The sequence below is a fragment of the Vicia villosa genome, linkage group LG5 (genome assembly GCF_029867415.1).
Source record: "Vicia villosa cultivar HV-30 ecotype Madison, WI linkage group LG5, Vvil1.0, whole genome shotgun sequence".
NCBI lineage: Eukaryota > Viridiplantae > Streptophyta > Magnoliopsida > Fabales > Fabaceae > Vicia > Vicia villosa.
This window is the reverse complement of record NC_081184.1, coordinates 142,729,646-142,755,426: the sequence shown is the minus strand read 5'-3', so window position 1 is coordinate 142,755,426 and position 25,781 is coordinate 142,729,646. Positions and strand designations below refer to the sequence as shown.

Below are 25,781 nucleotides of genomic sequence, written 5' to 3'. Positions count from 1 at the left end.
TAAATAATAGTACTAATTTTACTATTATAATCAATTTAATTAATAATAAAAATATTATAAACAACATATAATTTAACTGTGACATTTAGTCTTTGTTGGATAAAAATAATTAATAATTAATAAATTCGTTGATAGTTTATAGTTGATGATTGATAGTAAGTAGTTTATAGATGACGAGTGATAAATTGTAGTTAATGACTTATATTTTATAATAAGTTAATTTGAGTGTTTGATAAGTTGACGGTTACAACCGTTAAATATAAAATATTTTCTCAGTTGATAAAAATATATATATATATATATATATATATATATATATATATATATATATATATATATATATATATATATATATATATATATATATATATATATATATATATATATATATATAAATAATATCATTGTAATTTTTTTGTAAAATTTAATTTGATATTAATCCAAAATAATTAATAATAAAAATAAGTTTATTAAATGTGTGGAATGGGTGTGTGTCCCTATATATATACAAAAGTGTCCCATTTCCTATATATGAATCTCCATGCAAAGGAAAACCTACATGTTATGGATTATGCAAAGCTAGACCTATAGGCAAAGGGGTGAAGAAATTATTGACCGTTAAAGGAAAAGTAGGAATCATACATTAATGTCGCAGATAAGCTCAATCCTTGTTAGCTTAAATAGTCATAACAACAATAAATTTGATGTTAACTTAAATGATGAATTACATCTTAGCTTCAATTGTTGGCTTCCTTTCTTGGACAGCTGCTTTCTTTGACGGCCCCACTTTCTTGTAGTGGTATTCCACGCAACGCAGATTTTCTTTCGCCAACTCAATTCTTTTTATGAATCATAATCTCTATCTCTCTAATATTGCTATATATATAAGCTGTGATTATGGGAATTCTCCAAGAACCACATATTCATATTCATTACAGTGAAAAACATAGTCAAACTATATATACGAAAATATGATGGGGAGTGAAAGTAGTGTGAAGCTTCCACCTGGGTTTTACTTTTCTCCAACAGATGAAGAACTAGTCCTTCATTTTCTATATTCCAAGGCTTCTTTACCATATCATCCTAACATCATACCTCAACTTCACTTGTCTCAATATCATCCTTGGGACCTATACGGTATGTCTTACCAATAGATAGTATATATCTCATCACTTGATAATATATGTTAGCCATATGCATCCATAGATATATTTACTAATAAAAAATTAAGTTCATAATGTCTCTCTTTATATTTAAAATATTTGTAATTTAGCATGCATGTCTTATATATCTAGATATTTATGACCATATATAATACAGGTAAAGCATTATCAAGTGGAAATCAACACTACTTTTTCACCGAAGAGAAGGAAAATAGAAGCACTGAAAATGGATATTGGAAGGAAATTGGAGTCACAAAACCTATAAGTAAATTGGGAATAAAGAAGTATCTTGTGTTCAACCTTGACCAAGGAAGTGAAACCAGTTGGGTAATGGAAGAGTATCATATTTCTGAATCTGAATCTTGGGAAAGACCAAATCATGTAAGTGATTGTGTTTAACTTATTAATTACCTATTCAAAAATAGAGAAAAACTTCAATTAATTTGTATTAACTTTATGATTGTGTGAGACAGGATGAGAGTTGGAGCAAATGGGTTTTATGCAAAGTGTATGAAAAGAATATGTCACAACAAGGTGCAAGCTGTTGTCATAGCGATGATGATAATGAATCAGAGGTGTCATGGCTAGATCAAGTTTTTATGTCGTTAGATGATGATGATTTTGATCAAACAAACCTACATAATTAATTAACTAATTAGCTTCAATATATTGTATATATTACTTGATATTAATATTAAAGATTAAATATCTTTTTGTTCTCCATAAATATTTTATTTAACTTTTTTAGTTTTTTTCTTTATAGATTTTGGTTTCAAGAAATTTTCTGTCACAACTTGTGTTTAATAGAATTATTTACAAGATATATTATTTAGTTTTAAATATGAATATCTTAATTTTTTTTTAAAAAACCTTTCTTAAAAAGATTGATTTTAATTTGGCCAGTTTTAAAAATATAGATAAAGTTAAGATTTAAGGGAAAGAGATAAAATAGAGAAAAAGAAAGTAGAAAATTTAAAAAAACACATCAAAATTTATATTTATTTGACTTTAATTACGCAATCTAATCTATTTCTTTACTTTTTATATTTTATTTTTCACTACTTAATATCTTATTTCTTAAAATAAACAACCTAAAATCAATTGTTTTATGAAATTTTTAAAAAATTAAATAAGTTCACCCCATTTTATGTTTGAAGTCACTTAATTAACAAGTGGTATCAGAGTTTAACTCTCGCAATTCTCGTAATAAAACTAATCATCTAAAGAGATATGAATGACTTCAAACTATTTACTAAACAAACTTTCATCCTTTCTTCAAAGACATGTTTATTGGAAAACGAAGATAAATATTTTTATAGAGAGGATGAATTGGATATCTGAATTGTTTTAAGAAATAGTATGTTTGTCCCTACTCATCTAGCTGGTGGTGCCATGAAAAACAAATCTAAAGAAATTTGGACCGAAAGGATAAATAAAATGTATAACATAATTTTAAAAGCAAAAACTATATATTGGCACTACCGCTCTCAATATTGATGGATTTTTTTCCGAATTTCTTACTATAACTTTGTAAGAGAAATATGGGATACCTTCAAATCACTTATAAAGTTACAATCGAGATAAAAAGTGCTAGAATGAATATATTGACTCATGAGTATGAATAATTTTTAAAATAAAACCTCGGGAAAATATTTAGGACATGAAAAAAAAATTATTCATATTGAAAATCATTTGAGAACTTTAGGAAAAACTTTTTTAAATGAAGATTTAATTAACAAAATTGTTAGATGCCTAAATTGCGGCCAAAAACCTAAAATGTTTGAATATAAAGACTTGTCTTCTATGTGGATTTGTTTCTCTTGTTTGGAAAATTGTAGAAACATAAAATGCAACTATAACTTTTAAAGGTGTGTCCTTGCCTTAGTACCTCAAGCATTATTCTTGCTTATTTTACATTCTACTGATAAAAAAGTAAAACTTTAAAGTGTGAGATCAAATGAGTTTTCACATCTTCAGTTCCTTTAATGTTGTTATTTAAATTTGATTTCACATATTTTTGCTCTCTACATTAGAATTGAACTAGTTTCTCTTTTATAATTTCTATATGATGATGCTTATGATTAATCTACCTTTAATCTTTTGTGATAATCAAAATCACACAAGTCTTTATAACTTGCATAAGACATAGAACTGAGTATATTATTTTTGTATCTACTAATGCTAAGCTCTACCAAAAAATTTATAAGTTAATGCTTGATCAATTTGAAATGAGAATGATGTGAGAACTCAAATTTTTTCGTTAACCTAAATCAACTAGCATAATGATGGAGTTTATAATTTTAAAACTAACTAATTCACAAGAATTTCACAAAAAAGAATTTAATAAAAAAAATGATGATGGATGAAGAAAGAGATTAACAAATATATTTGGCTAAAAGAGCATTGAGATCAAAACTTTGTGTATTATATAAAATGGATATCAACACTTTTGAAAAAGTGATAATAAAGTTTAATTGTTATGTTTCATTACAATTTGAATTATTGCTACATTTTGATGTTATCCATGAGATAATGGGAAGGAGATTGATATATCAAATGTGAGTATGAATCTTATATTAGAAGAAAAAGTAAATGTTTAATATTTTATAAACGAGAGGATTAATAAACCTAATGTTTTAAGGTTTTAGGTTAATATATGATATTCAACTCATTTAAAATGAATGTTGAAAGTCTGATGTATAATGAGCATTGACCCCCTCATAATCCAATAGTCATATTAGAGCCTAGTTCGACCAAGACTCCTCGTATTAAAATTCTTTTTGACCAAGATGTTCAGGCGGCGTGTTTCTTTGAATACAATCAACGACAATGCAAGTAGATATGGATGAAACAATTAAATTGCATTTGAAGGGAAAATACTCATAAAAATGGATGGACTCCCACCTGAGCATAAAATATTATTGGTATATCAAATATGAGTATGAGTCCCAGATTTAACACTTTATAAACGAGAATATTCATAAACCTAATAAGTTAAATTTTTTGGTTAATATGTAGTGTCTAACACATTTAAAAGAAGTGTTTAAAGTTTGATGTGATGATCACTACACTCCCTCGAGACCAAATAATAATTTCAAAAATCATTATTAAAGTTCCTTGAGAAGACTAATTTTGACAACCTATAACATAAATATACATTACTAAAACTACAAAAAAACTGCAATTAGCCAGGTGAATTTCACCTTGCAAAAGCTAAAATCACCCTGCAATGCAACAATTGCGGGGTTGACCAAATACCCCGCAAAAACGTTAGTCGCAACTTGTTGCAAGGTGATTATTAATTTGCAACTTTGCCAGGTGACTATCACTTCGCAACTTTGCCAGGTGAATTTCACCTCACAACACCTGTACCAGAATTGAGCAGAGCAAAGCACACGCGTCAGAGTAGAGCAGAGCACGATGTTCAAAAAAATAAAAAGAAAGTTGCGAGGTAAATTTCACCTGACAAATTTTGAATAGATAGAAAGTTGCTGAGTGAGTTTCACCTGGCAAGGTTTTTAATATTTATAATAATATAATATATATTTATATATATATATTTATATATATATATATATATATATATATATATATATATTTATATATATATATATATATATATATATATATATATATATATATATCATATTTATTATAATATATTTTTGTTTTACAAAAAATAGTAAACTAAAATCTATTATATTATTTATTTATTTATGAAAAAACAAAAAAAACTGTATACCTAATTCTAAAAATTTCACCTACAGGTTTCTAACAATTTAACATACACATATTCTAACAGTTTAACATAATTATACACAAAATCATATCAATTTTATCAAAAAATTTCTAAAATATTATACACAAATCTAACCATCACTACTTACATGATACAAACTTCAATAAAAAATGCATAATTTAAACCAGTTCATATAATCCAATATAAAATAACAAAAAATTTAATTCATATGTGTGCCTTAAATAATGGATTTGATGAAAAAACTAAAAAGAACTTTGAAACTAGCAAGTAATTTGAGTCTTGAATGTGTTGATTCGTGTTAAAAATGAAAGCTTTGAGAGATTTTGAGGGTTTTGAAATGTGGAACCATGGCTAGGAGAAAGAGAGAATGAATGAATGAAATTTGTTGAATCTGGAATGTGAGAAAGGAAATTGAAGTTGTGGTGTTTAAAGAAAACTTGCAAGGTGAAAAACACCCCGCAACTTTTAGAATCGTTGAGACTTACTAGGTGATTTTCACCTCGCAATGTTTGTGTCAGTCAAACGCCCACCTGCCACACTGTGCCATCAGTAATTGCTAGACATAATTTCCCCCCAATTTTATTAAAATATAGTTACGGGGTGTTTTTTACCTAGCAACTTTTGTGGGGTGTTTTTCACCTAGCAACTTCATTTTCAAAAATTTCAAATTGCGCCATCAGTAAATACTAAACATAATTTCCCTCCAATTTTTTTAAAACATAGTTGCGGGGTGTTTTTCACCTAGCAACTTTCTTTTCAAAAATTTCAAACTTTCAACCGTCTTTTGCGAGATGGAAAAATATTTATTTATTTGTGAGGTGAAATACACCCCCCGCAAGTGCATAAATTTGCGAGATGACTAACACTTGGCAAACTCACCCTGCTAATATGATGTTTTCTTGTAGTAAAGTTTGATGTGATGATCATTACACTCCCTTGAGAAGACTAATTTTGACAACCTATAACATAAATATACATTATTAAAGTTCAAAACATAGTCAAAGTCACAATTTTATATAAAAAAATGTATCTCAAAAATGATTTTTATGAAAATCTATTTAAAATAGTTTCAAATTTAATTTTTTTTTAAATTTATTATTCAATAAAATGTCTAAAATAACACTTTAAGAATAACTATTTAAACCAATTTTTTATTTGATGCTTTTTAAAAAAAAAATTTAAAATTTTTTCATCAAAAACATTTATACTATAAACTTTTTTAAGCATATATATTCGAAAAATTAAGATTATTTAGAAATAGCATGCAAACATGCTGCACCACTGCCTTTTTTGGATGGCAAAATCAGTCCTCTTAAAAATTACATTCATTGTCCTATGTGAGATAACATTGTTATACATGAGCCTTTGCACTCTCAATAAAAGATCCACTGCTTTTGGTGCTAGAAAATTAAAAGTGTAAAAGACAAATAGTATGAAAGCATGTTCATTGTCGAAACACACTTTCTCATGCTTGACCACTTTACTTGAAGCGGCTTTGAGAGCTGCTTGTCCCACAGTAAAACCTGCAGTCCTTAGTCCCACCAATGGGGAAACTCCGATCAAGTCTACACATGCATGTTTCTCTCCTACCCACTCATACACTAGATAATCGACTGACATAAGAGTCGATCTCCCCTCTTGTGAGTTAGTCAAGAAACTCACAAGCACCTCTTTCTTCACAGATATCCTGACACGCTTAAATATATCAAATATGGTATTCCTAACAAAGTTATGTCGGTATTTGAATCCTGGAAACTCCTTGCAATGAATAGCCTATTCCCCAAATGTATTTGAGGATCCCTTGCAACAAACAGGGCAAACCTCATCAACAGGAAATAAGAAAATCATAAGTCAGTATTTAAGGATGGTATGGTACTCTACTGGAGACATATGTTGACCTATATCATTAATAGGAATAGCAAGGAGAAAATCTTGAGCATGTGCTACTTGCAAACAACCAAAGACTGTTTTTTGCCTTATGATCATGTCAAACTTTACATCCATGTCCTAAATACTTTTAATAAAAAGGGCACTCGCCAAAACATGTTATGCTTTAGGGGGGGCGGTGTCCTTTCTAGTAAAACCACTAAGGTCAAAATCTTGAATCACATCAATAGGACCATTCAAATCTCTGTCGAAATTAAGGACCATCCAAGACTAGGCCTTAGAAGCTACAAACGTGTATGAGGCGTCTCTACTTTTGAGTGCAAACTCAACCCCCCAACTCTAATAGGCAAAGAAGCCACGGTCCATTGAAGGTTCCCAAAAAAGGACCTTCATCAAGGTACCAGACATGAAGAATAAGTGGGTGTAATACATAGGTAAAAAGGAGCGGCCCTAACGAATCACCTTGCTTCACTCCAGTGGGTGACATAATATGCTCATCCCCAAAGTATAATCTTGCTGCCTGACCATGGAGAAACTCAACCCACAAGAAAATAGATGAGCATCTCACCCTCAACTCTCGCAGAAAAAACTGAAACAAACAAACCATATATTATCTATTAAACAAACACTTTAACTCCGATAAATATAACATTAGAATAAATTTAATCTCACTTTTTGTTATGCGACAAAATGTGAGTTAAGTTAGTTAGATTTTTTTGTTGTTTTATAAATAAATATTTACAAAAGAAAATAGAAACATAATAACTCGAACTCAAAATCAAAATTTTATATAAAATATCTTCATAATCAACCAATATGACAACAAAGACTATTAATATAACAATTGAGTACATTCTTCAAACATATTTTTTATAATTAAAATACAGATTTTCTATAAAAAAGAATGTATAATAACACACACCAAATGGAATAAATCCCAATCCCACAAGTAAGAATTAGTGAATTGCAAATTAGGATACACTTCCCAATTGTGCCTCCACTAATTAACTAGCATTATTCATTAATCAATTGTTCTTAAAATAGAGATCAATATGCACCACATAAGCCATAGAAATCAACTAGAGTTTCCATTTGGAGTGGACAACCACCAAAACAAAACCAACATCTACTTTTCCTTTTCCAAGAAAAAAACACAAAATTTTCTTTTCATTCTTGCATTCTCTCAATTTCCAACTTTCATATTCATCTTTCAACTTCCACGCAAAATTCGTTGACAATATTGCATGCATAATATTCAACTTGTTTATGCCTTGCTAACAATAAGGCAATGCATATTTTGAATCATATCAAAAAAATCTTGAACATATACAATGGAACTAAATAATAGAAGAAGTGAACAGTGATGACAAAATATAGATCTATATAGATACATATACAATAAGTGATTGGATTGAGAGGGAAAAAGAACAGAAAAATGGCAATTTTAAAGAACTTAACCGTAGATGAAATGGTGTGCTATTCACCAACTATGATAACAACAAATGGGATATGGCAAGGAGATAACCCTTTGGATTATGCTCTTCCTCTCTTCATCCTTCAAGTTATTTTAGTTGTTGTTGCCACGCGAATCTTCGTCTTCGTACTCAAGCCTATTCGCCAACCACGCGTCATAGCAGAAATCTTGGTTAGTTTTTTTCTATCTATGTACCATGCACCGTCAGTGTAAAAAGTTTACGATGAATCATATTCACACTAAGAAGTTATTTTTGTTACATATATGTATATGTTATGTTGTGTATGCAGGGAGGGATAGTGTTAGGTCCTTCTGTTCTTGGAAGAAACAAAACATTTGCTGATGCAGTTTTTCCTCTAAGAAGTGTGATGGTGATTGAAACAATGGCGAATGTTGGTCTTTTATATTTTCTATTCTTGGTTGGAGTAGGGATGGATGCATCTGCAATAAGAAGAATGGGTAGAAAATCACTCACCATAGCAGTTTCTGGTATGGTGTTACCATTCGGAACGGGAGCGCTATTTTCGATCTTTTTGATGAAAGACGGTGAGAAAGCCACAAATGGAAGTGCTTTTGTGTTAATTCTCGGCGTTGTTCTTTCTGTCACTGCATTTCCTGTTCTTGCTAGGATCCTTGCAGAGTTAAAACTGATCAACTCAGAGTTGGGAAGGGTTGCTCTTTCAGCTGCAATCATCAATGATGTTCTGTCATGGATGCTTCTGGCTATAGCCATTGCTTTGGCAGAAGATGAGAGAATTTCTGTGGCTTCTGTAATGGTTGTTTTGTCAAGTGCTGCATTTGTCGCCTTTAATGCTTTTGTCGTACGGCCGATAATCATGTGGATAATAAGGAAAACGCCAGAAGGCGAATCGTTTAGCGATTTCTATATATGTTTGATACTAGCAGGTGTGATGATATCAGGTTTCATCACAGATGCTATTGGAACTCATTCTGTTTTCGGTGCTTTTGTATTCGGTTTGATTATTCCAACCGGTCCACTTGGTTTCGCTCTTATTGAAAAGCTTGAGGACTTTGTTTCGGGCCTTTTGCTTCCTCTCTTTTTCGCAATTAGTGGATTGAAGACTAATGTTGGTCTCATCACTGGTGTTACTAAATGGGCCGTTATAATCATTCTTGTTGTTTTGTCTTGTATCGGTAAAGTCGTTGGAACTTTGATTGTTTCTATTAGCTATCAAATGTCACTTTCTGAAGGTGCTGCTCTTGGCATGCTCATGAACACGAAAGGCCTAGTTGAAATTCTTGTTCTTAACATCGGTCGAGATCAAAAGGTATTTATTTATTGTTATCTCATTCGTTACGATATGTATAGCTGCTGGTTCAGGGTTCAATCTGTGTACTGCTCAGTGCATATGAATTGATTAATCTAAACTAACGAATCCGTCGCAGGTTTTGGACGAGGAAGCGTTTGCGACAATGGTGGTTATAACAGTACTAATGACTGGAATGATTGTGCCTGCAATATCAATTATATATAGACCATCAAGAGGGATGATATCTTACAAAAGAAGAACGATTCAAATGTCGAAAAAAGATGCAGAGTTTAGAGTACTAGTGTGTATTCATACCCCAAGAAATGTTCCAACTATGATAAACCTACTTGAAGCCTCAAATCCAACAAAGAAATCACCAATATGTATCTATGTGCTCCATTTGGTTGAGCTCACGGGTCGAACATCGGCGTTACTCATTGTTCATACATCGAAAAAATCAGATCATACTGCTCTCAACAGAACCGAAGCTCAATCCGATCATATAATCAACGCCTTTGATAACTACGAACAGCACGCAGAACATGTATCAGTCCAACCGTTAACAGCAATCTCCCCTTACTCCACAATGCATGAAGATATATGCAGTTTAGCTGAGGAAAAACGCGTCGCGTTTATAATCATCCCTTTTCATAAACAACAAACAGTCGACGGAGGAATGGAGGCAACAAACATGGCGTTTCGTACAGTTAACCAAAATGTGTTAGCGAATTCGCCTTGTTCAGTTGGAATTCTAGTAGATAGAGGCTTAAACAGTTCAAACCGTTTAGTTGCCGATCAAATGTCACATCATGTAGCAGTTTTGTTTTTCGGAGGACCAGACGATAGAGAAGCGTTAAGTTACGGTTGGAGAATGTCGGAACATTCAGGAATAAGCCTAACCGTTATGCGTTTTGTTGCTGGAGAAGACACGGCGATGAGCGAAAGCAGTACTAGTCATAACAACAATGCAGATAAACAAAGAGTTCTAACCGTTGAAACAGACGAAGACGGAGAAACTGATAAACAACTCGACGAGAGATTCTTACATTGGTTCATGATGAGTCATGTAAACGATGACTCAATTGCGTATATCGAAAAAGTAGTTAACAACGGGGAGGAAACGGTTGCGGCGATAAGGTCAATGGGAGATGTTTTTGGACTATTTATAGTTGGAAGAGGACAAGGAGTTATATCCCCACTGACTGCAGGACTTACTGATTGGAGTGAATGTCCTGAGTTAGGTGCAATTGGTGATTTGTTAGCATCTTCTGATTTTGCAACAGTTGCATCAGTTTTGGTGGTTCAACAATATGTTGGTGCTGGTTTAGAAGATGGATTGGGAACACCTGTGTTAAATGAAGAATATGGTGGTGGTGGAAATCAATCAAATTTCATGCAACCAAGGGGGAGTCAAACTGTTACTTCACCAAGGGGGCATCAATCTGTTTTTAGTACAGAAAGGTGTTGATTTCGATTTTGGTTATGTATTCTGGTGTGATAGAAGCATGGTCCTGGATAGAACATTACGGCAAAAGTTGATCTATGTAGCCGAGTCCATTTAATGGGATAAGGCTCGGTTATTGATGTATTCTGGTGTGATAACAAAATAGTTTCAACTAACTTTTTCTTTTTTTTTGAATTGGGTCTTCATGCTAGTAGTGGTTTACTTTTGAAACTTTTGTACAAAATGTACATAGATATGTACAATTTCATTGTTTAGCAGTATATTCTTTTAGGTGAGTATAAGTGAATTTCATGTAGTTATTGTCCAATAATTTATTTTGTTGTTTAAAGAACAGTTCCATGTGTAACTAATTACTATCATTAAAGGATATAGTCTTGTGCCTCAACATGAAATTAAGCATGAGTAGGTCATATTCCATTTGAGTTTGAACATGAAATAGTACTAACAAACAAATTTTGTATTATCTAATATTATCATGTATACTCATACATGATATGTATTACTGCTTTAATTAGCTGAACTCTGCCCATGATAAAGAGAGTAGTTCCCTTCCAAGTGGATAGTTCTAGCTTGATCTTGTCTACAATGGGCTGGAAGTGAACATCTTTTGGTTTGCTCTTGAATATTTGAAAGCCTAGGTAAGTGAATGGTATTTGACCCTGAGTGAAGTCTAGTAAGTTTTTACTTATTGCTCATATATAGAACTTGCTTTTGACTGTAATATCTTTTCTTCATGCTTCCCCATAATCCTTGAATATATGCATTATTTTGATAAGATTTAGATTTAGTACCTTGACCGAAAATCATACTGTCATTGACGCACAGTGCATGAGTGGGGATACGTATCTCTTTGTTGATAACTAATTAAGAAAGCAAAATCTCATTCTCTAATCAATTAGGTCTTGTATCTAATCAAATATGGAGCGAACTCGCAACCTAATCGATTAGGAACCTCTTAATCGATTATGCACCAAATCTAGATAATTTGCTTCCTAGTTAGCTAAGTCTAGTCGATTAGCACCGCGGGCTAAGAGAGCAGCATCGGCATATAGATTATTTCCTTTCTTAACCAAATTTCTTTTCCCCTATATAAAGGAGTCTTTCTGTTCTCTTAAAGATTTGTCCTTCTACTAATGAGTATGAGCAAAATTTCCTCTTTATATTTGTCGCTTCCATTTGATCTTTTGCGAGTTCCACAATCGTTATGTATTTTATTATCAGTGTCATCCAACTTAAGGTTAACTTCTCTTCTTCCATTGCGTTTATTTCTTCAGTTATATTCTTGGGCTGACCAACATTTTGTGTATGACAGTTTTATCGTGATCTCGCAATTGGAATGGGCCAGTTTCAACAATAGGTATGCTTGACCATTTTCTTCTCTTGAGACGTGATGTGTCTCTACCTTCTTGAATTTTGCCATACCAGTCAAACTGCGACAATTCTACAATCCACTCAGTCATTCTTCTTGCAATGTCTCGTTTGTGGAGTATTTGTCCGATGGAATACTTGGTCCTACTCCTCACCATAATGATGCGCGGGCGATGAAATAATCTACTATCTTCATAGTCGTTATCACAAGTGTCAAAGTGATCTTTTCTACCTTATGATATCACACTTCTAATTACAGTAACACCTTCTCGATGAAGTAGACAGTGTCTTGAGAGGAGTCGTTTTCTCTTACAGAAATGCTCCTATAGCTTTTGGGCATAGATAGATGTATACGAAAATGGGGTTCGCACTCTTTTGGGTGGACTAAACAAGTGATTATGATTACACTTCTTTAAGGGTCCGTTTGGTTCAACGGAGGGGAGGGGAGGGGAGGGGAGGGGAGGAAATTTAATCGAGGGGAGGGGAATGGAGGGGAAGGGAGGGGAGGGAATTTAACTAAATATATGTTTGGTTCAAAGAAGGGAAGGGGAGGGGAGGGATTTTTAACAACAAGTATGTTTGGTTCACAAGGGGAGGGGAGGGATTTTAAAATCAATTTACCTTTTTATCCTTATAAATATTATTATTTATTTTTAGTAAAAATAATCTACTATCTACTATCTACCCATTAATAAAATGTTTACCAAAATTATTTTTTTACCCTCCCAACCAAAATAATTTGCACTGCACAAAGGTTACAAAAGTAATTAACAAAAGAAAATATCAAACCCCCCATTTGTATGAATCTGATTGGTCTATTCCATAAAGTTAGTACTAACATTTGCCATTTGTATGAATCTGATTGGTCTATTCCATAAGGATAGTACTAACATTTGGACTCTTCTCATTGTCATTTCCCTCCCAAAAAATTTGATATCTTACTCCTCTGCTCCGCTCACTTTTCGTTTAGACAAAAGGACAAACCCAAAACCCAAAGCACAAACGTTACAATCCTCTGCTCTGCTCGGTTTAACTTTGTCCGCCGTTTCAATACTTCTCCGCGTGTTCCCTTCCTCTGGTACCATTTATTCAACCTTCTCTTACCTTTCGTTTGTCTGTTACAATTGTTTTTGAAGGAGAGTACAGCCGGTGTTTCTACAAAGAACATCATAGTTTTCCTTGCTCAAATGGTGTTTCTACTGCATTTCATTCTCCGAACATATATTTGATGCTACAACACATATTCCACTACTTTTATGTTTTATGTACTTTGTGTTTTATGTTTTATGGCTGCAAGATATAGTTTTTCTCTCATTTTATGTTTCGAAATCCTCTGAACTGGAAAAAAGTCTATAAACTATGCTCTGGAAGTTTTTCTTTTATCTCTTTTATCTCTTTTATCTTATACTTTCCATCTATGGCAGCGAAAATGTCAAGACCCCCCATTTTTATTCAAGATTTGGTGAAGGGAAATCAGGTCTGGAAAATGCACATTAGGGTGGTTGATTTGTGGGTTGTTAGTGAGAAAAATGGGAAACAACACCTTGAGGCAGTTATTGTGGATGAAAAGGTTGCATTTTTATCAACTTTTTAACATTTTCGGTATTTTAATGCCTTTTTTCATTTGCATCATTTTCTTAGTTCTTGCTAAAGTATTGTGCAACCTTTAAACAGGGTGACAAGATTCATGTCACCACTTGGGGGAGAGACTTCCAAGATTGGATTGAAGTGGTCAAGGAGCATGAAACGTATTACCTTTATAATGGAGAGCCAGTTGACAATGATGGCCCTTTCAAAGTCTGTTTTAACCCACTTAAACTCATTTTCAATGGAGGCACTACCATGTCAAAAGTGGATTTTGAAGGATAGAAAAACACTTAGAAAGGGGGGGATTGAATAAGTGTGACTTTAAATCTTGGACAATAAAAATAAAATGCACAATTATTTTTATCCTGGTTCGCTGTTAACGAAGCTACTCCAGTCCACCCCCGCAGAGATGATTTACCTCAACTGAGGATTTAATCCACTAATCGCACGGATTACAATGGTTTTCCACTTAGTCCGCAACTAAGTCTTCCAGAGTCTTCTGATCACACACTGATCACTCCAGGAACAACTGCTTAGTTCACTCCTAAGACTTTTCTAGAGTCTACTGATCAACACGATCACTCTAGGCTTAGTTCACTCCTAAGACTTCCCTAGAGTATTCTGATCAACACGATCACTCTAGTTACAAACTGCTCAGCCAACTGCCAAGACTTCCTAGAGTATACTGATCACACGATCACTCTAGTTCCTTACAACTTAATGTAATTCTAAGAGTATTACAAATGCTTCTTAAAAGCGATAATCACAAACTGTGATATTTCTCTTACAGTTTAAGCTTAATCTCACTAAGATATTACAACAGCAATGTAGTGAGCTTTGATGAAGATTCTGAGCTTTGATTGAATAGCGTTTCAGCAAGTTTATTTTCGTTCAGAGTTGTTAAGAATTGGTAACCTTGCTTCTCATCAGAACTTCATATTTATAGGCGTTGAGAAGATGACCGTTGAGTGCATTTAATGCTTTGCGTGTTCCGTACAGCATTGCATTTAATGTTATACGCTTTTGTCAACTACCTCGAGCCTTGTTCACGCTGTGTCTACTGACGTTGCCTTTAGTAGCTTTAACGTTCCTTTTGTCAGTCAGCGTAGTCTGCCACGTGTACTTCCTTCTGATCTGATGTTTGTGAATATAACATTTGAATATCATCAGAGTCAAACAGCTTGGTGCATAGCATCTTCTGATCTTCTGACCTTGAAGTGCTTCTGAGCGTGATACCATCTTCTGATCTTCAGTGCTTCTGATCTCATGTTCTTCTGATGCTTCCATAGACCCATGTTCTGATTCTACTTCGACCATCTTCTGATGTCTTGCCAGACCATGTTCTGATGTTGCATGCTGAACCATTTGAGACACAACTTCTGAGCGCTGAATTATGCGTACTCTTTATATATTTCCTGAAAGGGAAATTGCATTGGATTAGAGTACCATATTATCTTAAGCAAAATTCATATTATTGTTATCATCAAAACTAAGATAATTGATAAGAACAAATCTTGTTCTAACAATCTCCCCCTTTTTGATGATGACAAAAACATATATAAATGATATGAATTTGCGATCAGAAAGAGTAGACGGCAAAAGACAAATTACACAGCTATAGCATAAGCATATGAATATGTCTCCCCCTGAGATTAACAATCTCCCCCTGAGATAAATAATCTCCCCCTGAAATAAATACTCGAAGAACTTTAATAAAAGACTTCCCTGATTATTTCGGTAGAGACGATCATATAAGCTTCTGCCTTCAGAGAATTCATAGCTTCTGACTTCTGCTTCCATTGGACAGCTTCAGAACTTGAATTTCTTTAGATCCTTAGAACACTCACAGCTTCTGATTCCTGCTTCCATCGTGGACAGCTTCAGAACTTGAATTTCTTTGATCTTCAGAACATTCACAGCTTCTGACTTCTGCTTCCATTCAGGACAGCTTCAGAACTTGAGTTCTCTGGATCTTTTAGAGCATTCACATCTTCTGATTTCTGCTTCCCTCGGATAGCTTCAGAACTTTGAATGTCTACCAACATCACTTCATGCTAGATTTGTATCAGAACAATGTTGAATGTACCAGAGCCTCATCAGAGCATCTCTACATCCTGAAATGTTGCAGAACAAAAACTAAACGACAAAAGTCAGCATGAACGAGTTAGAACCTAAAATGTATATTCAAATACATAATATGTATCAGAGCCAAATGTATCAGAGCATTTAGGCTAAAAACGTGTATCAGAGCAAATAATGTATCAGAGCCATAACATTATATGTATCAGAGCAAATAGAATTTTGTCAGAACAGGATAGACAATGATATTCAAATTCTATTATCAGTGCTTCTGATCGTGCTTCTGATTCCTGAAGCTTGACAGCACTCAGCTTGCTTCAGTTTCCACGAGCTTATTCCTTTTACAGAATAACGCTTCTTATGGTTTTGCTTCTAGTGTTTGCTTCTGAAGATTCACTTCACTTCTCTGTACCTGCAAAACACTTAAACCATATAGAACTTGCAGTTCTTGTTAGTGAATGTGTGGGAGCTTTACCCAGCAACTGATAGATTTAATCAAATCATTTATCATTTATCTTCTCCCCCTTTTTGTCATAACATCAAAAAGAATATTTCAAAAGATTTAGATGCATAAAACGACAAATGAGGTGACTAGCACAGTTACCTATGGTCGGTGTCCCTTCAACTGCACGCACGTTTATCCACGAATAGTAATGACAGGTTTACTATCCCGAGATAAAAACGTAACAGCTGTTTTGCTTTAAAAGAGGTTCTGAATCAACTTAGACAATGAAACGTTAGTAATAACCGAATCATAATTTCTAAAAGATTTTAATCAGAACTTCTGATATATAAAAAATAATCCGAGTTCATTTCAGAAGTTACTCATACATAAGAACTTCTCATCTTCTCATTCTGGGCATAAATCCATACTGATGTTCTTCAGAATGAACTTAAACCTATCTTCAGCCAGGGGTTTTGTAAAGATATCAACCCATTGATGGTCTGTATCAACAAAGTTTAAAGATATAACACCCTTCTGAACATAGTCCCTTATGAAATGATGTTTAATCTCAATATGTTTAGCTTTTGAATGAAGAATAGGATTCTTAGATAAACATATAGCAGAAGTATTATCACAGAAAATAGGAATGTTACTCTCAAATATCTGATAATCTTCTAACTGACTCTTCATCCAGAGCATCTGTGTACTACAACCAGCAGCAGCGACATATTCTGCTTCTGTTGTTGATAGAGCAATAGTTGCTTGCTTCTTGCTATACCAAGAGATCAAATGACTTCCAAGAAATTGGCAACTTCCTGAAGTACTTTTTCTTTCAATTCTGTCTCCAGCATAATCAGCATCACAGAATCCTACTAAGTTGTATTCTTTAGATTTTCTGTAAACTAAACCAACATTAGTAGTACCTTTCAGATACCTTAGAATTCTCTTAACAGCAGTTAAATGAGATTCTCTAGGATCTGATTGGAATCTAGCACACAAACAAACACTGAACAGAATGTCAGGTCTAGAAGCAGTCAAATATAGAAGAGATCCAATCATACCTCTGTATAACTTCTGATCTACCTTCTTACTTACCTCATCCTTACCTAGGATGCATGTTGGATGCATAGGAGTTTTGGCTTCTTTGCAGTCTAGAAGATTAAACTTCTTCAGAAGTTCCTTCATATACTTGGTTTGATGAACATACGTTCCTTCTGATGTTTGATTTATTTGTATTCCAAGGAAATACTTGAGTTCTCCCATCATGCTCATTTCAAACTCAGCCTGCATAGACTTAGCAAACTCCTTTCCAAGTGTAGCATTAGATGTTCCAAAAATAATATCATCTACATATATTTGACAAATTAAAATATCCTTTTCAAAGGTTTTACAAAAGAGAGTAGTGTCCACTTTTCCTCTAGTGAAACCATTATCTAGAAGGAAAGAACTTAAGCGTTCATACCAAGCTCTGGGAGCTTGCTTCAATCCATATAATGATTTCTTTAGTTTAAACACATGATTCGGAGACATAGAGTCTTCAAAACCAGGAGGTTGATGGACATAAACTTCTTCATCTATATAACCGTTTAAGAAGGCACTCTTAACATCCATCTGATAAAGAGTGATGTTATGTTGAGTGGCAAATGAAATTAATAGACGAATAGACTCTAACCTGGCCACTGGTGCAAAGGTTTCTGTATAATCAATCCCTTCTTGCTGACTATAACCCTGAGCCACCAGTCTGGCTTTGTTCCTTACCACTTCACCTTTCTCACTGAGCTTGTTTCTGAAGACCCATTTTGTACCAATTATATTGAATCCATCTGGTCTAGGAACAAGATCCCAAACATCATTCCTTGTAAACTGATTCAGTTCTTCTTGCATAGCAATTATCCAGTCTGGATCTTCTAGAGCATGATCAACAGAAGTTGGCTCGATCAAAGATACAAGACCTAATTGACAGTCTGCATTGTTCTTAAGGAATGCTCTTGTTCTGATTGGATCATCCTTCTTTCCAAGAATGACATCTTCTGAATGACCAGAGATGAGTCTAGATGATCTTCTGACAAATGGTTCTTCAGAAATGCTTAGATCCTCCAGAGAAGCTGATACTTGATCTTCAGATTCTTTGCTTCTGAGAAGCTCTGCTTCTGATGCATTGCTTCTTGGCTCAACAACTTCTGATATGTCAATATCATAACCTGCAAAATTATCAACTTGCTTTGGTTTTTCAGAACCAAGCTTATCATCAAACCTGATATTGATTGATTCTTCTACAATCAATGTTTCAGTATTGTATACTCTGTAGCCTTTTGAGCGTTCAGAATATCCAAGAAGGAAACATTTCTGTGCTTTGGAATCAAACTTACCAAGATAATCTTTAGTGTTCAGAATAAAGCATACACATCCAAAAGGATGGAAATATGAAATGTTGGGCTTTCTATTCTTCCACAATTCATAGGGAGTCTTATTTAGAATAGGTCTGATAGAGATTCTATTCTGAATATAGCATGCAGTGTTTATTGCTTCTGCCCAGAAATGCTTAGCCATATTGGTTTCATTGATCATGGTTCTGGCCATTTCTTGCAGAGTCCTATTCTTTCGCTCTACAACTCCATTTTGCTGTGGAGTTCTAGGACAAGAGAAATCATGGGCAATACCATTTTCTTTGAAGAACTCTTCAAAGGATCTGTTCTCAAATTCACCACCATGATCACTTCTGACCTTTATGATTTTACACTCTTTTTCAGATTGAATCTGAATGCAGAAATCAAAGAACACTGAATGAGTCTCATCCTTGTGTTTCAAGAATTTTACCCACGTCCAGCGACTATAATCATCTACGATGACTAATCCATATTTCTTTCCTCTGACAGATGCTGTTTTGACTGGTCCAAACAGATCAATGTGCAAGAGTTCTAATGGCCTTGAGGTAGAAACAACATTCTTAGACTTGAATGCAGGTTTGGAGAACTTGCCTTTCTGACATGCTTCACAAAGAGCATCTGATTTGAATTTCAGATTAGGGAGTCCTCTGACAAGATTCAGTTTGTTAATCTGAGAGATCTTTCTCAAACTAGCATGACCTAATCTCCTGTGCCAGACCCACTGCTCTTCAGAAACAGACATAAGACAAGTCACCTTCTGACTCATAAGATCTTGCAGATCTGTCTTATAAATGTTGTTCTTCCTCTTGCCTGTAAATAGGATTGAGCCATCCTTCTGATTTACAGCCTTGCAAGACTTTTGATTGAAGATTATATCATAACCATTGTCACTTAATTGACTGATAGATAAGAGGTTATGAGTTAATCCTTCTACAAGAAGTACATTAGAAATGGAAGGAGAGTTACCAGACTTTATAGTTCCAGAGCCAATTATCTTGCCCTTCTGATCTCCTCCAAACTTGACTTCTCCTCCAGACTTAAGCACCAGGTCTTGGAACATAGACCTTCTTCCTGTCATGTGTCGAGAGCATCCAGAGTCCAGGTACCATGACATGTTGTGCTTTGTCCTTCTTGCAGCCAAGGATATCTGCAACAGGAATAATCTTATCCTTAGGTACCCACATTTTCTTGGGTCCTTTCTTGTTAGATTTTCTCAAGTTCTGATTGAACTTGGGTTTGACATTATAAGCAATAGGAGGAACAGCATGATAATTTTTAATATGAGTTTCATGATATTTCCTAGGTTGTGTCACATGCTTCTTGGTGTGTGTTATGTGAAAACTTTGTGCATGTGAAGTGTGCCTAATATCATGAGAGTGGCCATACTTGAACTGATCATACAATGGCTTGTATGTGATTTTCATTTCATCAACAGGTTCAAGTTTGTATGGGGTTTCACCCTCATAACCAATGCCAACTCTTTTGTTTCCAGACACAGCATATATCATAGAAGCTAGCTGACTTCTGCCAATACTTCTAGATAAGAACTTCCTGAAACTTAAATCATATTCTTTCAGAATATGGTTTAGACTAGGAGTGGATTTTTCTGAATTAGAAGGAGATCCAACATCATTGGATAATTTTAAAAGTTTATCTTTCAATTCAGAATTTTCCAATTCAAGCCTCTTTGTTTCAAATTCAAATATCTTTTTCAGCTTTTTGTATTTAATACAAATCTGAGACTTGGATTCCAGAAGTTCAGTTAATCCGGAAACTAACTCATCTCTAGTAAGTTCAGAAAATACCTCTTCAGAATCTGATTCTGATGTAGATTCTGATCCGTCATCTTCTGTCGCCATCAGCGCACAGTTAGCCTGCTCATCTTCTGAATCATCTTCTGACTCATCCCAGGTTGCCATAAGACCTTTCTTCTTATGAAACTTTTTCTTGGGACTTTCCTTCTGAAGATTTGGACATTCATTCTTGTAGTGTCCAGGCTCATTGCATTCATAGCACATGACTTTCTTCTTGTCAAATCTTCTGTCATCAGAAGATTCTCCACGTTCAAATTTCTTTGAACTTCTGAAGCCTCTGAACTTCCTTTGCTTGGTCTTCCAGAGTTGATTTAGCCTTCTGGAGATTAAGGACAGTTCATCTTCTTCTTCAGATTCTGATTCTTCAGGATCTTCTTCTCTAGCCTGAAAAGCGTTAGTGCATTTCTTGATATTGGATTTTAATGCAATAGACTTACCTTTCTTTTGAGGCTCATTTGCGTCCAGCTCTATTTCATGACTTCTCAAGGCACTGATGAGCTCTTCCAGAGAAACTTCATTCAGATTCTTCGCAATCTTGAATGCAGTCACCATAGGACCCCATCTTCTGGGTAAGCTTCTGATGATCTTCTTCACATGATCAGCCTTGGTGTATCCTTTGTCAAGAACTCTCAATCCAGCTGTCAGAGTTTGAAATCTCGAAAACATCTTTTCAATGTCTTCATCATCCTCCATCTTGAAGGCTTCATACTTCTGGATTAAGGCAAGAGCTTTTGTCTCCTTGACTTGAGCATTTCCTTCATGAGTCATTTTCAAGGACTCATATATATCATAGGCTGTTTCCCTGTTTGATATTTTCTCATACTCAACATGAGAAATAGCATTCAGCAAAACAGTTCTGCATTTATGATGATTCCTGAAATGCTTCTTTTGATCATCATTCATTTCTTGCCTTGTCAGCTTTACGCCTCTGGCATTTACTGGATGTTTGTAACCATCCATCAGAAGATCCCATAGATCACCATCTAGACCAAGAAAGTAACTTTCCAGTTTATCTTTCCAGTATTCAAAGTTTTCACCCTCAAATACCGGCGGTCTTGTATAACCATTGTTACCGTTGTATTGCTCAGCAGAGCCAGATGTAGATGCAGGTGGATTTGTCGGAGTTTCACCAGCCATCTTTTAAATGAAGCGTTTTTCTCTTCCTGAATCTTTTCTAAACACGGTTAAGTGCTTGCACCTTAGAACCGGCGCTCTGATGCCAATTGAAGGATAGAAAAACACTTAGAAAGGGGGGGATTGAATAAGTGTGACTTTAAATCTTGGACAATAAAAATAAAATGCACAATTATTTTTATCCTGGTTCGCTGTTAACGAAGCTACTCCAGTCCACCCCCGCAGAGATGATTTACCTCAACTGAGGATTTAATCCACTAATCGCACGGATTACAATGGTTTTCCACTTAGTCCGCAACTAAGTCTTCCAGAGTCTTCTGATCACACACTGATCACTCCAGGAACAACTGCTTAGTTCACTCCTAAGACTTTTCTAGAGTCTACTGATCAACACGATCACTCTAGGCTTAGTTCACTCCTAAGACTTCCCTAGAGTATTCTGATCAACACGATCACTCTAGTTACAAACTGCTCAGCCAACTGCCAAGACTTCCTAGAGTATACTGATCACACGATCACTCTAGTTCCTTACAACTTAATGTAATTCTAAGAGTATTACAAATGCTTCTTAAAAGCGATAATCACAAACTGTGATATTTCTCTTACAGTTTAAGCTTAATCTCACTAAGATATTACAACAGCAATGTAGTGAGCTTTGATGAAGATTCTGAGCTTTGATTGAATAGCGTTTCAGCAAGTTTATTTTCGTTCAGAGTTGTTAAGAATTGGTAACCTTGCTTCTCATCAGAACTTCATATTTATAGGCGTTGAGAAGATGACCGTTGAGTGCATTTAATGCTTTGCGTGTTCCGTACAGCATTGCATTTAATGTTATACGCTTTTGTCAACTACCTCGAGCCTTGTTCACGCTGTGTCTACTGACGTTGCCTTTAGTAGCTTTAACGTTCCTTTTGTCAGTCAGCGTAGTCTGCCACGTGTACTTCCTTCTGATCTGATGTTTGTGAATATAACGTTTGAATATCATCAGAGTCAAACAGCTTGGTGCATAGCATCTTCTGATCTTCTGACCTTGAAGTGCTTCTGAGCGTGATACCATCTTCTGATCTTCAGTGCTTCTGATCTCATGTTCTTCTGATGCTTCCATAGACCCATGTTCTGATTCTACTTCGACCATCTTCTGATGTCTTGCCAGACCATGTTCTGATGTTGCATGCTGAACCATTTGAGACACAACTTCTGAGCGCTGAATTATGCGTACTCTTTATATATTTCCTGAAAGGGAAATTGCATTGGATTAGAGTACCATATTATCTTAAGCAAAATTCATATTATTGTTATCATCAAAACTAAGATAATTGATAAGAACAAATCTTGTTCTAACAGATTTACCGGAAATACCATCTCACAGCTACACTTTTCACCCTATTGAGAGATTTCTCAAAGGAGACTTCAAGCATGACATGCTGTATGGTAGGATACCAATTTCAACTCTTTACTTTATGTTATTTACTTCAATCCATAGACATGAATTGGTTCACTTTGATTAAGAATGCATATTATACTTTTCAGATGTCATTGGTGTATTACAAGATGTTGTGAAAACCCAGCAAGGAGGTGGCGGTAGGAAATCTTGCGTCAATATCACTTTGCGTGATGTAGAAGGCAATGTGATTGAACTGGTGTTATGGGAGGATTACGCCAAACAGTTTGTAACCTACACTACCCCTAACAACTTTGCCGGTCCTACTATAATTGTTTTGACACATTCATGGTGCAAGACTAATGCAGGTATTATAAGTAGACTTTTTGTGTTAGGGGTATATAGTGGTTTTTTTTTTATTCCTTTATTGATGCATGTTGTTCCATATTTACAAATAATTTACAACACTTTATATTTCAGTTTCCGGTTTACCATGTCTTTCGAACGCATGGAGCGGTTCTAAACTTTACATCAACTTGGAACATCCACAAGTTGATGAATTCAAAGCTAGGTAATATGCTATTAATCCCCAAGAAAGATAGAACTATGTGCATTCTGTTACAACCATTAATCTTGCTTTCCTATCATGTTTCTTCAGTTTTGGATCCAACCTCCCTGTTGCTTCACAATCTCTCACTTGCGATTCATCTGGTCATTCTAACAACAATTTTTGGACCAAATTGTCTGAGGTCAAGAGTATCCGCGCAGTGTCTGACTTTGGAAGGGTGTGACTTCTAATACATTGTTTCAATAATTATTTCTATTTGTAGTGCTCTTCTATCACATAGCATTGTTTATAATGTTCCTTAGAATGTGTTTCCTGTTTTCTTTCTTCTAACAGGACTGCTTTGCAACCACCATTGGAACTACCACCTTTTTTAATGCCTCCAGGTTTGGATGGTATTTTGAATCAAGCGGAAAAACGGATGCTGAACGCGTTACTAAGTGAGTACCATATCTTGCCCTTCCATTAATTGTGTTACATTTCTATTGTAACATTGTATTCAAACTGATTATTACGCCGTCTTTTAGGTTCAAACTTGAAGTTGAGGTGCAGTACGACAACCACACGGGGGTCTTTGTTTTTTGGGATAAGGATGTTATTCCTTATACTAATCACACTGCTACCGAATTAAGAGAAATCATGAAGAAGGTTACAATCAGCTACGAGTTTTGCTTTGTATTGCATTATTTCACTAAACTATGAACATGTCTACTAATGCTTTGTTGTTTACTATAGGCTGGAGAGGACAATCCTAAGATTTGGCCTACTCACCTTGATGCCCTGTTGAATAGACAAATGGTGTTTCGTATCAAATATCAATCACAATTCCGGCGATTCTCTATTGTGAAGATACTGAACGAAGAGGGCCTTTACAATAAGTTTGACGCGTACCTCGCAGCGAATGAGGTTAGCAGCATAGTATTATGCATTCTTTCCACTATATCTCTAAAAATGTTTCCACAGTTCATGTGTTGCAGCCCTATGTTTGCCACATTATGTTTCTGATGAAATGTTCATTTCTTACACAGTGACTAAAATCATATTTATATGTACTCTTTTCCATTATGTCTTCATTAGGTAAAACCTGCTGCTGATTTGGAAATGGACACAACTTCGCCATCTCTTAATCCAAACCAAGTAGGTTTATGCCATTAGATGTACCTTATCTGATACTGCTTGGTAACTCCTTCGTAATACGGTTTTTTCTGCATATTTTAGGACACACAAACTTGCGAACAATCAAGCGTTGCTCAACCAGAATCTGCTGCTGACCATAAGGGGAGTCCAGAATCTGCTGCTGACCATAAGGGGAGTCCTTCCGCAAGCTGCAGTAGTACTCCTGCCAAGAGGGTCGCTACATCAACCTCGATCAATGATCTCATTCAGGCCGATGAGCTCACTCCTAAACAATCGGCCACTAAGTCCAAGAATGGAAAAAAGACAAAGCACCTCAAAAAGGACTAATATGGTGGGTTTAATATGGAAGTTTGCCTCTTTTTTGGATGCCTAACCAGCCTATAACTCTTTGTAATGTTACAAACCAACTGGTATAACAGTCTTTTGTTGGCCACTGTCAATTTGAATTAAAGCATGCCATGCCTAATGGTTCTAAACTCCTTAACTCTTATTTATGAAACTTTTGTAATGAATCTTATTTGTCTAATGCCTAATGTTATCTGCTATTTAATCCATGGTATTCTATTTATAATGCCTATTTGTATTACATTCTGTTTATAATCCACTACAATTTTAGACACTTCACCAACTTATTATAATCCACTACAATTTTAGACACTTCACTAACTTATTAATGCACCTACCATTATGAGGTTTATATTCCACTACATTCTGTTATATTCATGTTTATTGTTTGCTTAACAGAAGAGGTTTTTTATTGCTTCATAATCTTTATATACATGTTATACATATAATCTACATAGAATATAGATGGCAGCTCAATGCTTATTTTTTCGTATGTCCTATTTACCGATTTATGAGACG

General features: G+C 34.7%; 3 protein-coding genes across 3 annotated transcripts; all 3 read left to right on the top strand.

Annotated features, from left to right (window-relative positions):
• Window positions 1-889: 889 nt before the first annotated feature.
• Window positions 890-1,901, top strand: LOC131607615 (NAC domain-containing protein 104-like). Its single transcript, XM_058879593.1, has 3 exons — window positions 890-1,137; window positions 1,321-1,544; window positions 1,637-1,901. The coding sequence occupies exons 1-3, from the start codon at window positions 972-974 to the stop codon at window positions 1,808-1,810; spliced, it is 564 nt and encodes a 187-aa protein (XP_058735576.1). The 5' UTR covers window positions 890-971; the 3' UTR covers window positions 1,811-1,901.
• A 6,076-nt stretch (window positions 1,902-7,977) lies between these two features.
• Window positions 7,978-11,254, top strand: LOC131607614 (cation/H(+) antiporter 15-like). The gene is made up of 3 exons (XM_058879592.1): window positions 7,978-8,455; window positions 8,575-9,573; window positions 9,692-11,254. The coding sequence occupies exons 1-3, from the start codon at window positions 8,246-8,248 to the stop codon at window positions 11,021-11,023; spliced, it is 2,541 nt and encodes an 846-aa protein (XP_058735575.1). The 5' UTR covers window positions 7,978-8,245; the 3' UTR covers window positions 11,024-11,254.
• Window positions 11,255-13,805: 2,551 nt separating this feature from the next.
• Window positions 13,806-25,244, top strand: LOC131605637 (uncharacterized). The gene is made up of 11 exons (XM_058877972.1): window positions 13,806-13,958; window positions 14,063-14,185; window positions 23,179-23,260; window positions 23,365-23,583; window positions 23,696-23,786; window positions 23,874-24,000; window positions 24,117-24,220; window positions 24,308-24,428; window positions 24,516-24,686; window positions 24,858-24,917; window positions 24,999-25,244. Exons 1-11 carry the CDS (start codon window positions 13,806-13,808, stop codon window positions 25,242-25,244), a joined length of 1,497 nt encoding a protein of 498 aa, XP_058733955.1.
• The last annotated feature ends 537 nt before the right edge of the window (window positions 25,245-25,781 follow it).

Coding starts and splice junctions, on each gene's coding strand:
- LOC131607615 (XM_058879593.1), top strand. CDS start 972: ATGATGGGGAGTGAAAGTAGTGTGAAGCTTCCACCTGGGTTTTACTTT. Junction 1,138..1,320: donor TCATCCTTGGGACCTATACG/GTATGTCTTACC, acceptor TATATAATACAG/GTAAAGCATTATCAAGTGGA. Junction 1,545..1,636: donor CTTGGGAAAGACCAAATCAT/GTAAGTGATTGT, acceptor TGTGTGAGACAG/GATGAGAGTTGGAGCAAATG.
- LOC131607614 (XM_058879592.1), top strand. CDS start 8,246: ATGGCAATTTTAAAGAACTTAACCGTAGATGAAATGGTGTGCTATTCA. Junction 8,456..8,574: donor GCGTCATAGCAGAAATCTTG/GTTAGTTTTTTT, acceptor TTGTGTATGCAG/GGAGGGATAGTGTTAGGTCC. Junction 9,574..9,691: donor ACATCGGTCGAGATCAAAAG/GTATTTATTTAT, acceptor AATCCGTCGCAG/GTTTTGGACGAGGAAGCGTT.
- LOC131605637 (XM_058877972.1), top strand. CDS start 13,806: ATGGCAGCGAAAATGTCAAGACCCCCCATTTTTATTCAAGATTTGGTG. Junction 23,261..23,364: donor GACTTCAAGCATGACATGCT/GTATGGTAGGAT, acceptor TATACTTTTCAG/ATGTCATTGGTGTATTACAA. Junction 24,687..24,857: donor CGTACCTCGCAGCGAATGAG/GTTAGCAGCATA, acceptor TGTCTTCATTAG/GTAAAACCTGCTGCTGATTT.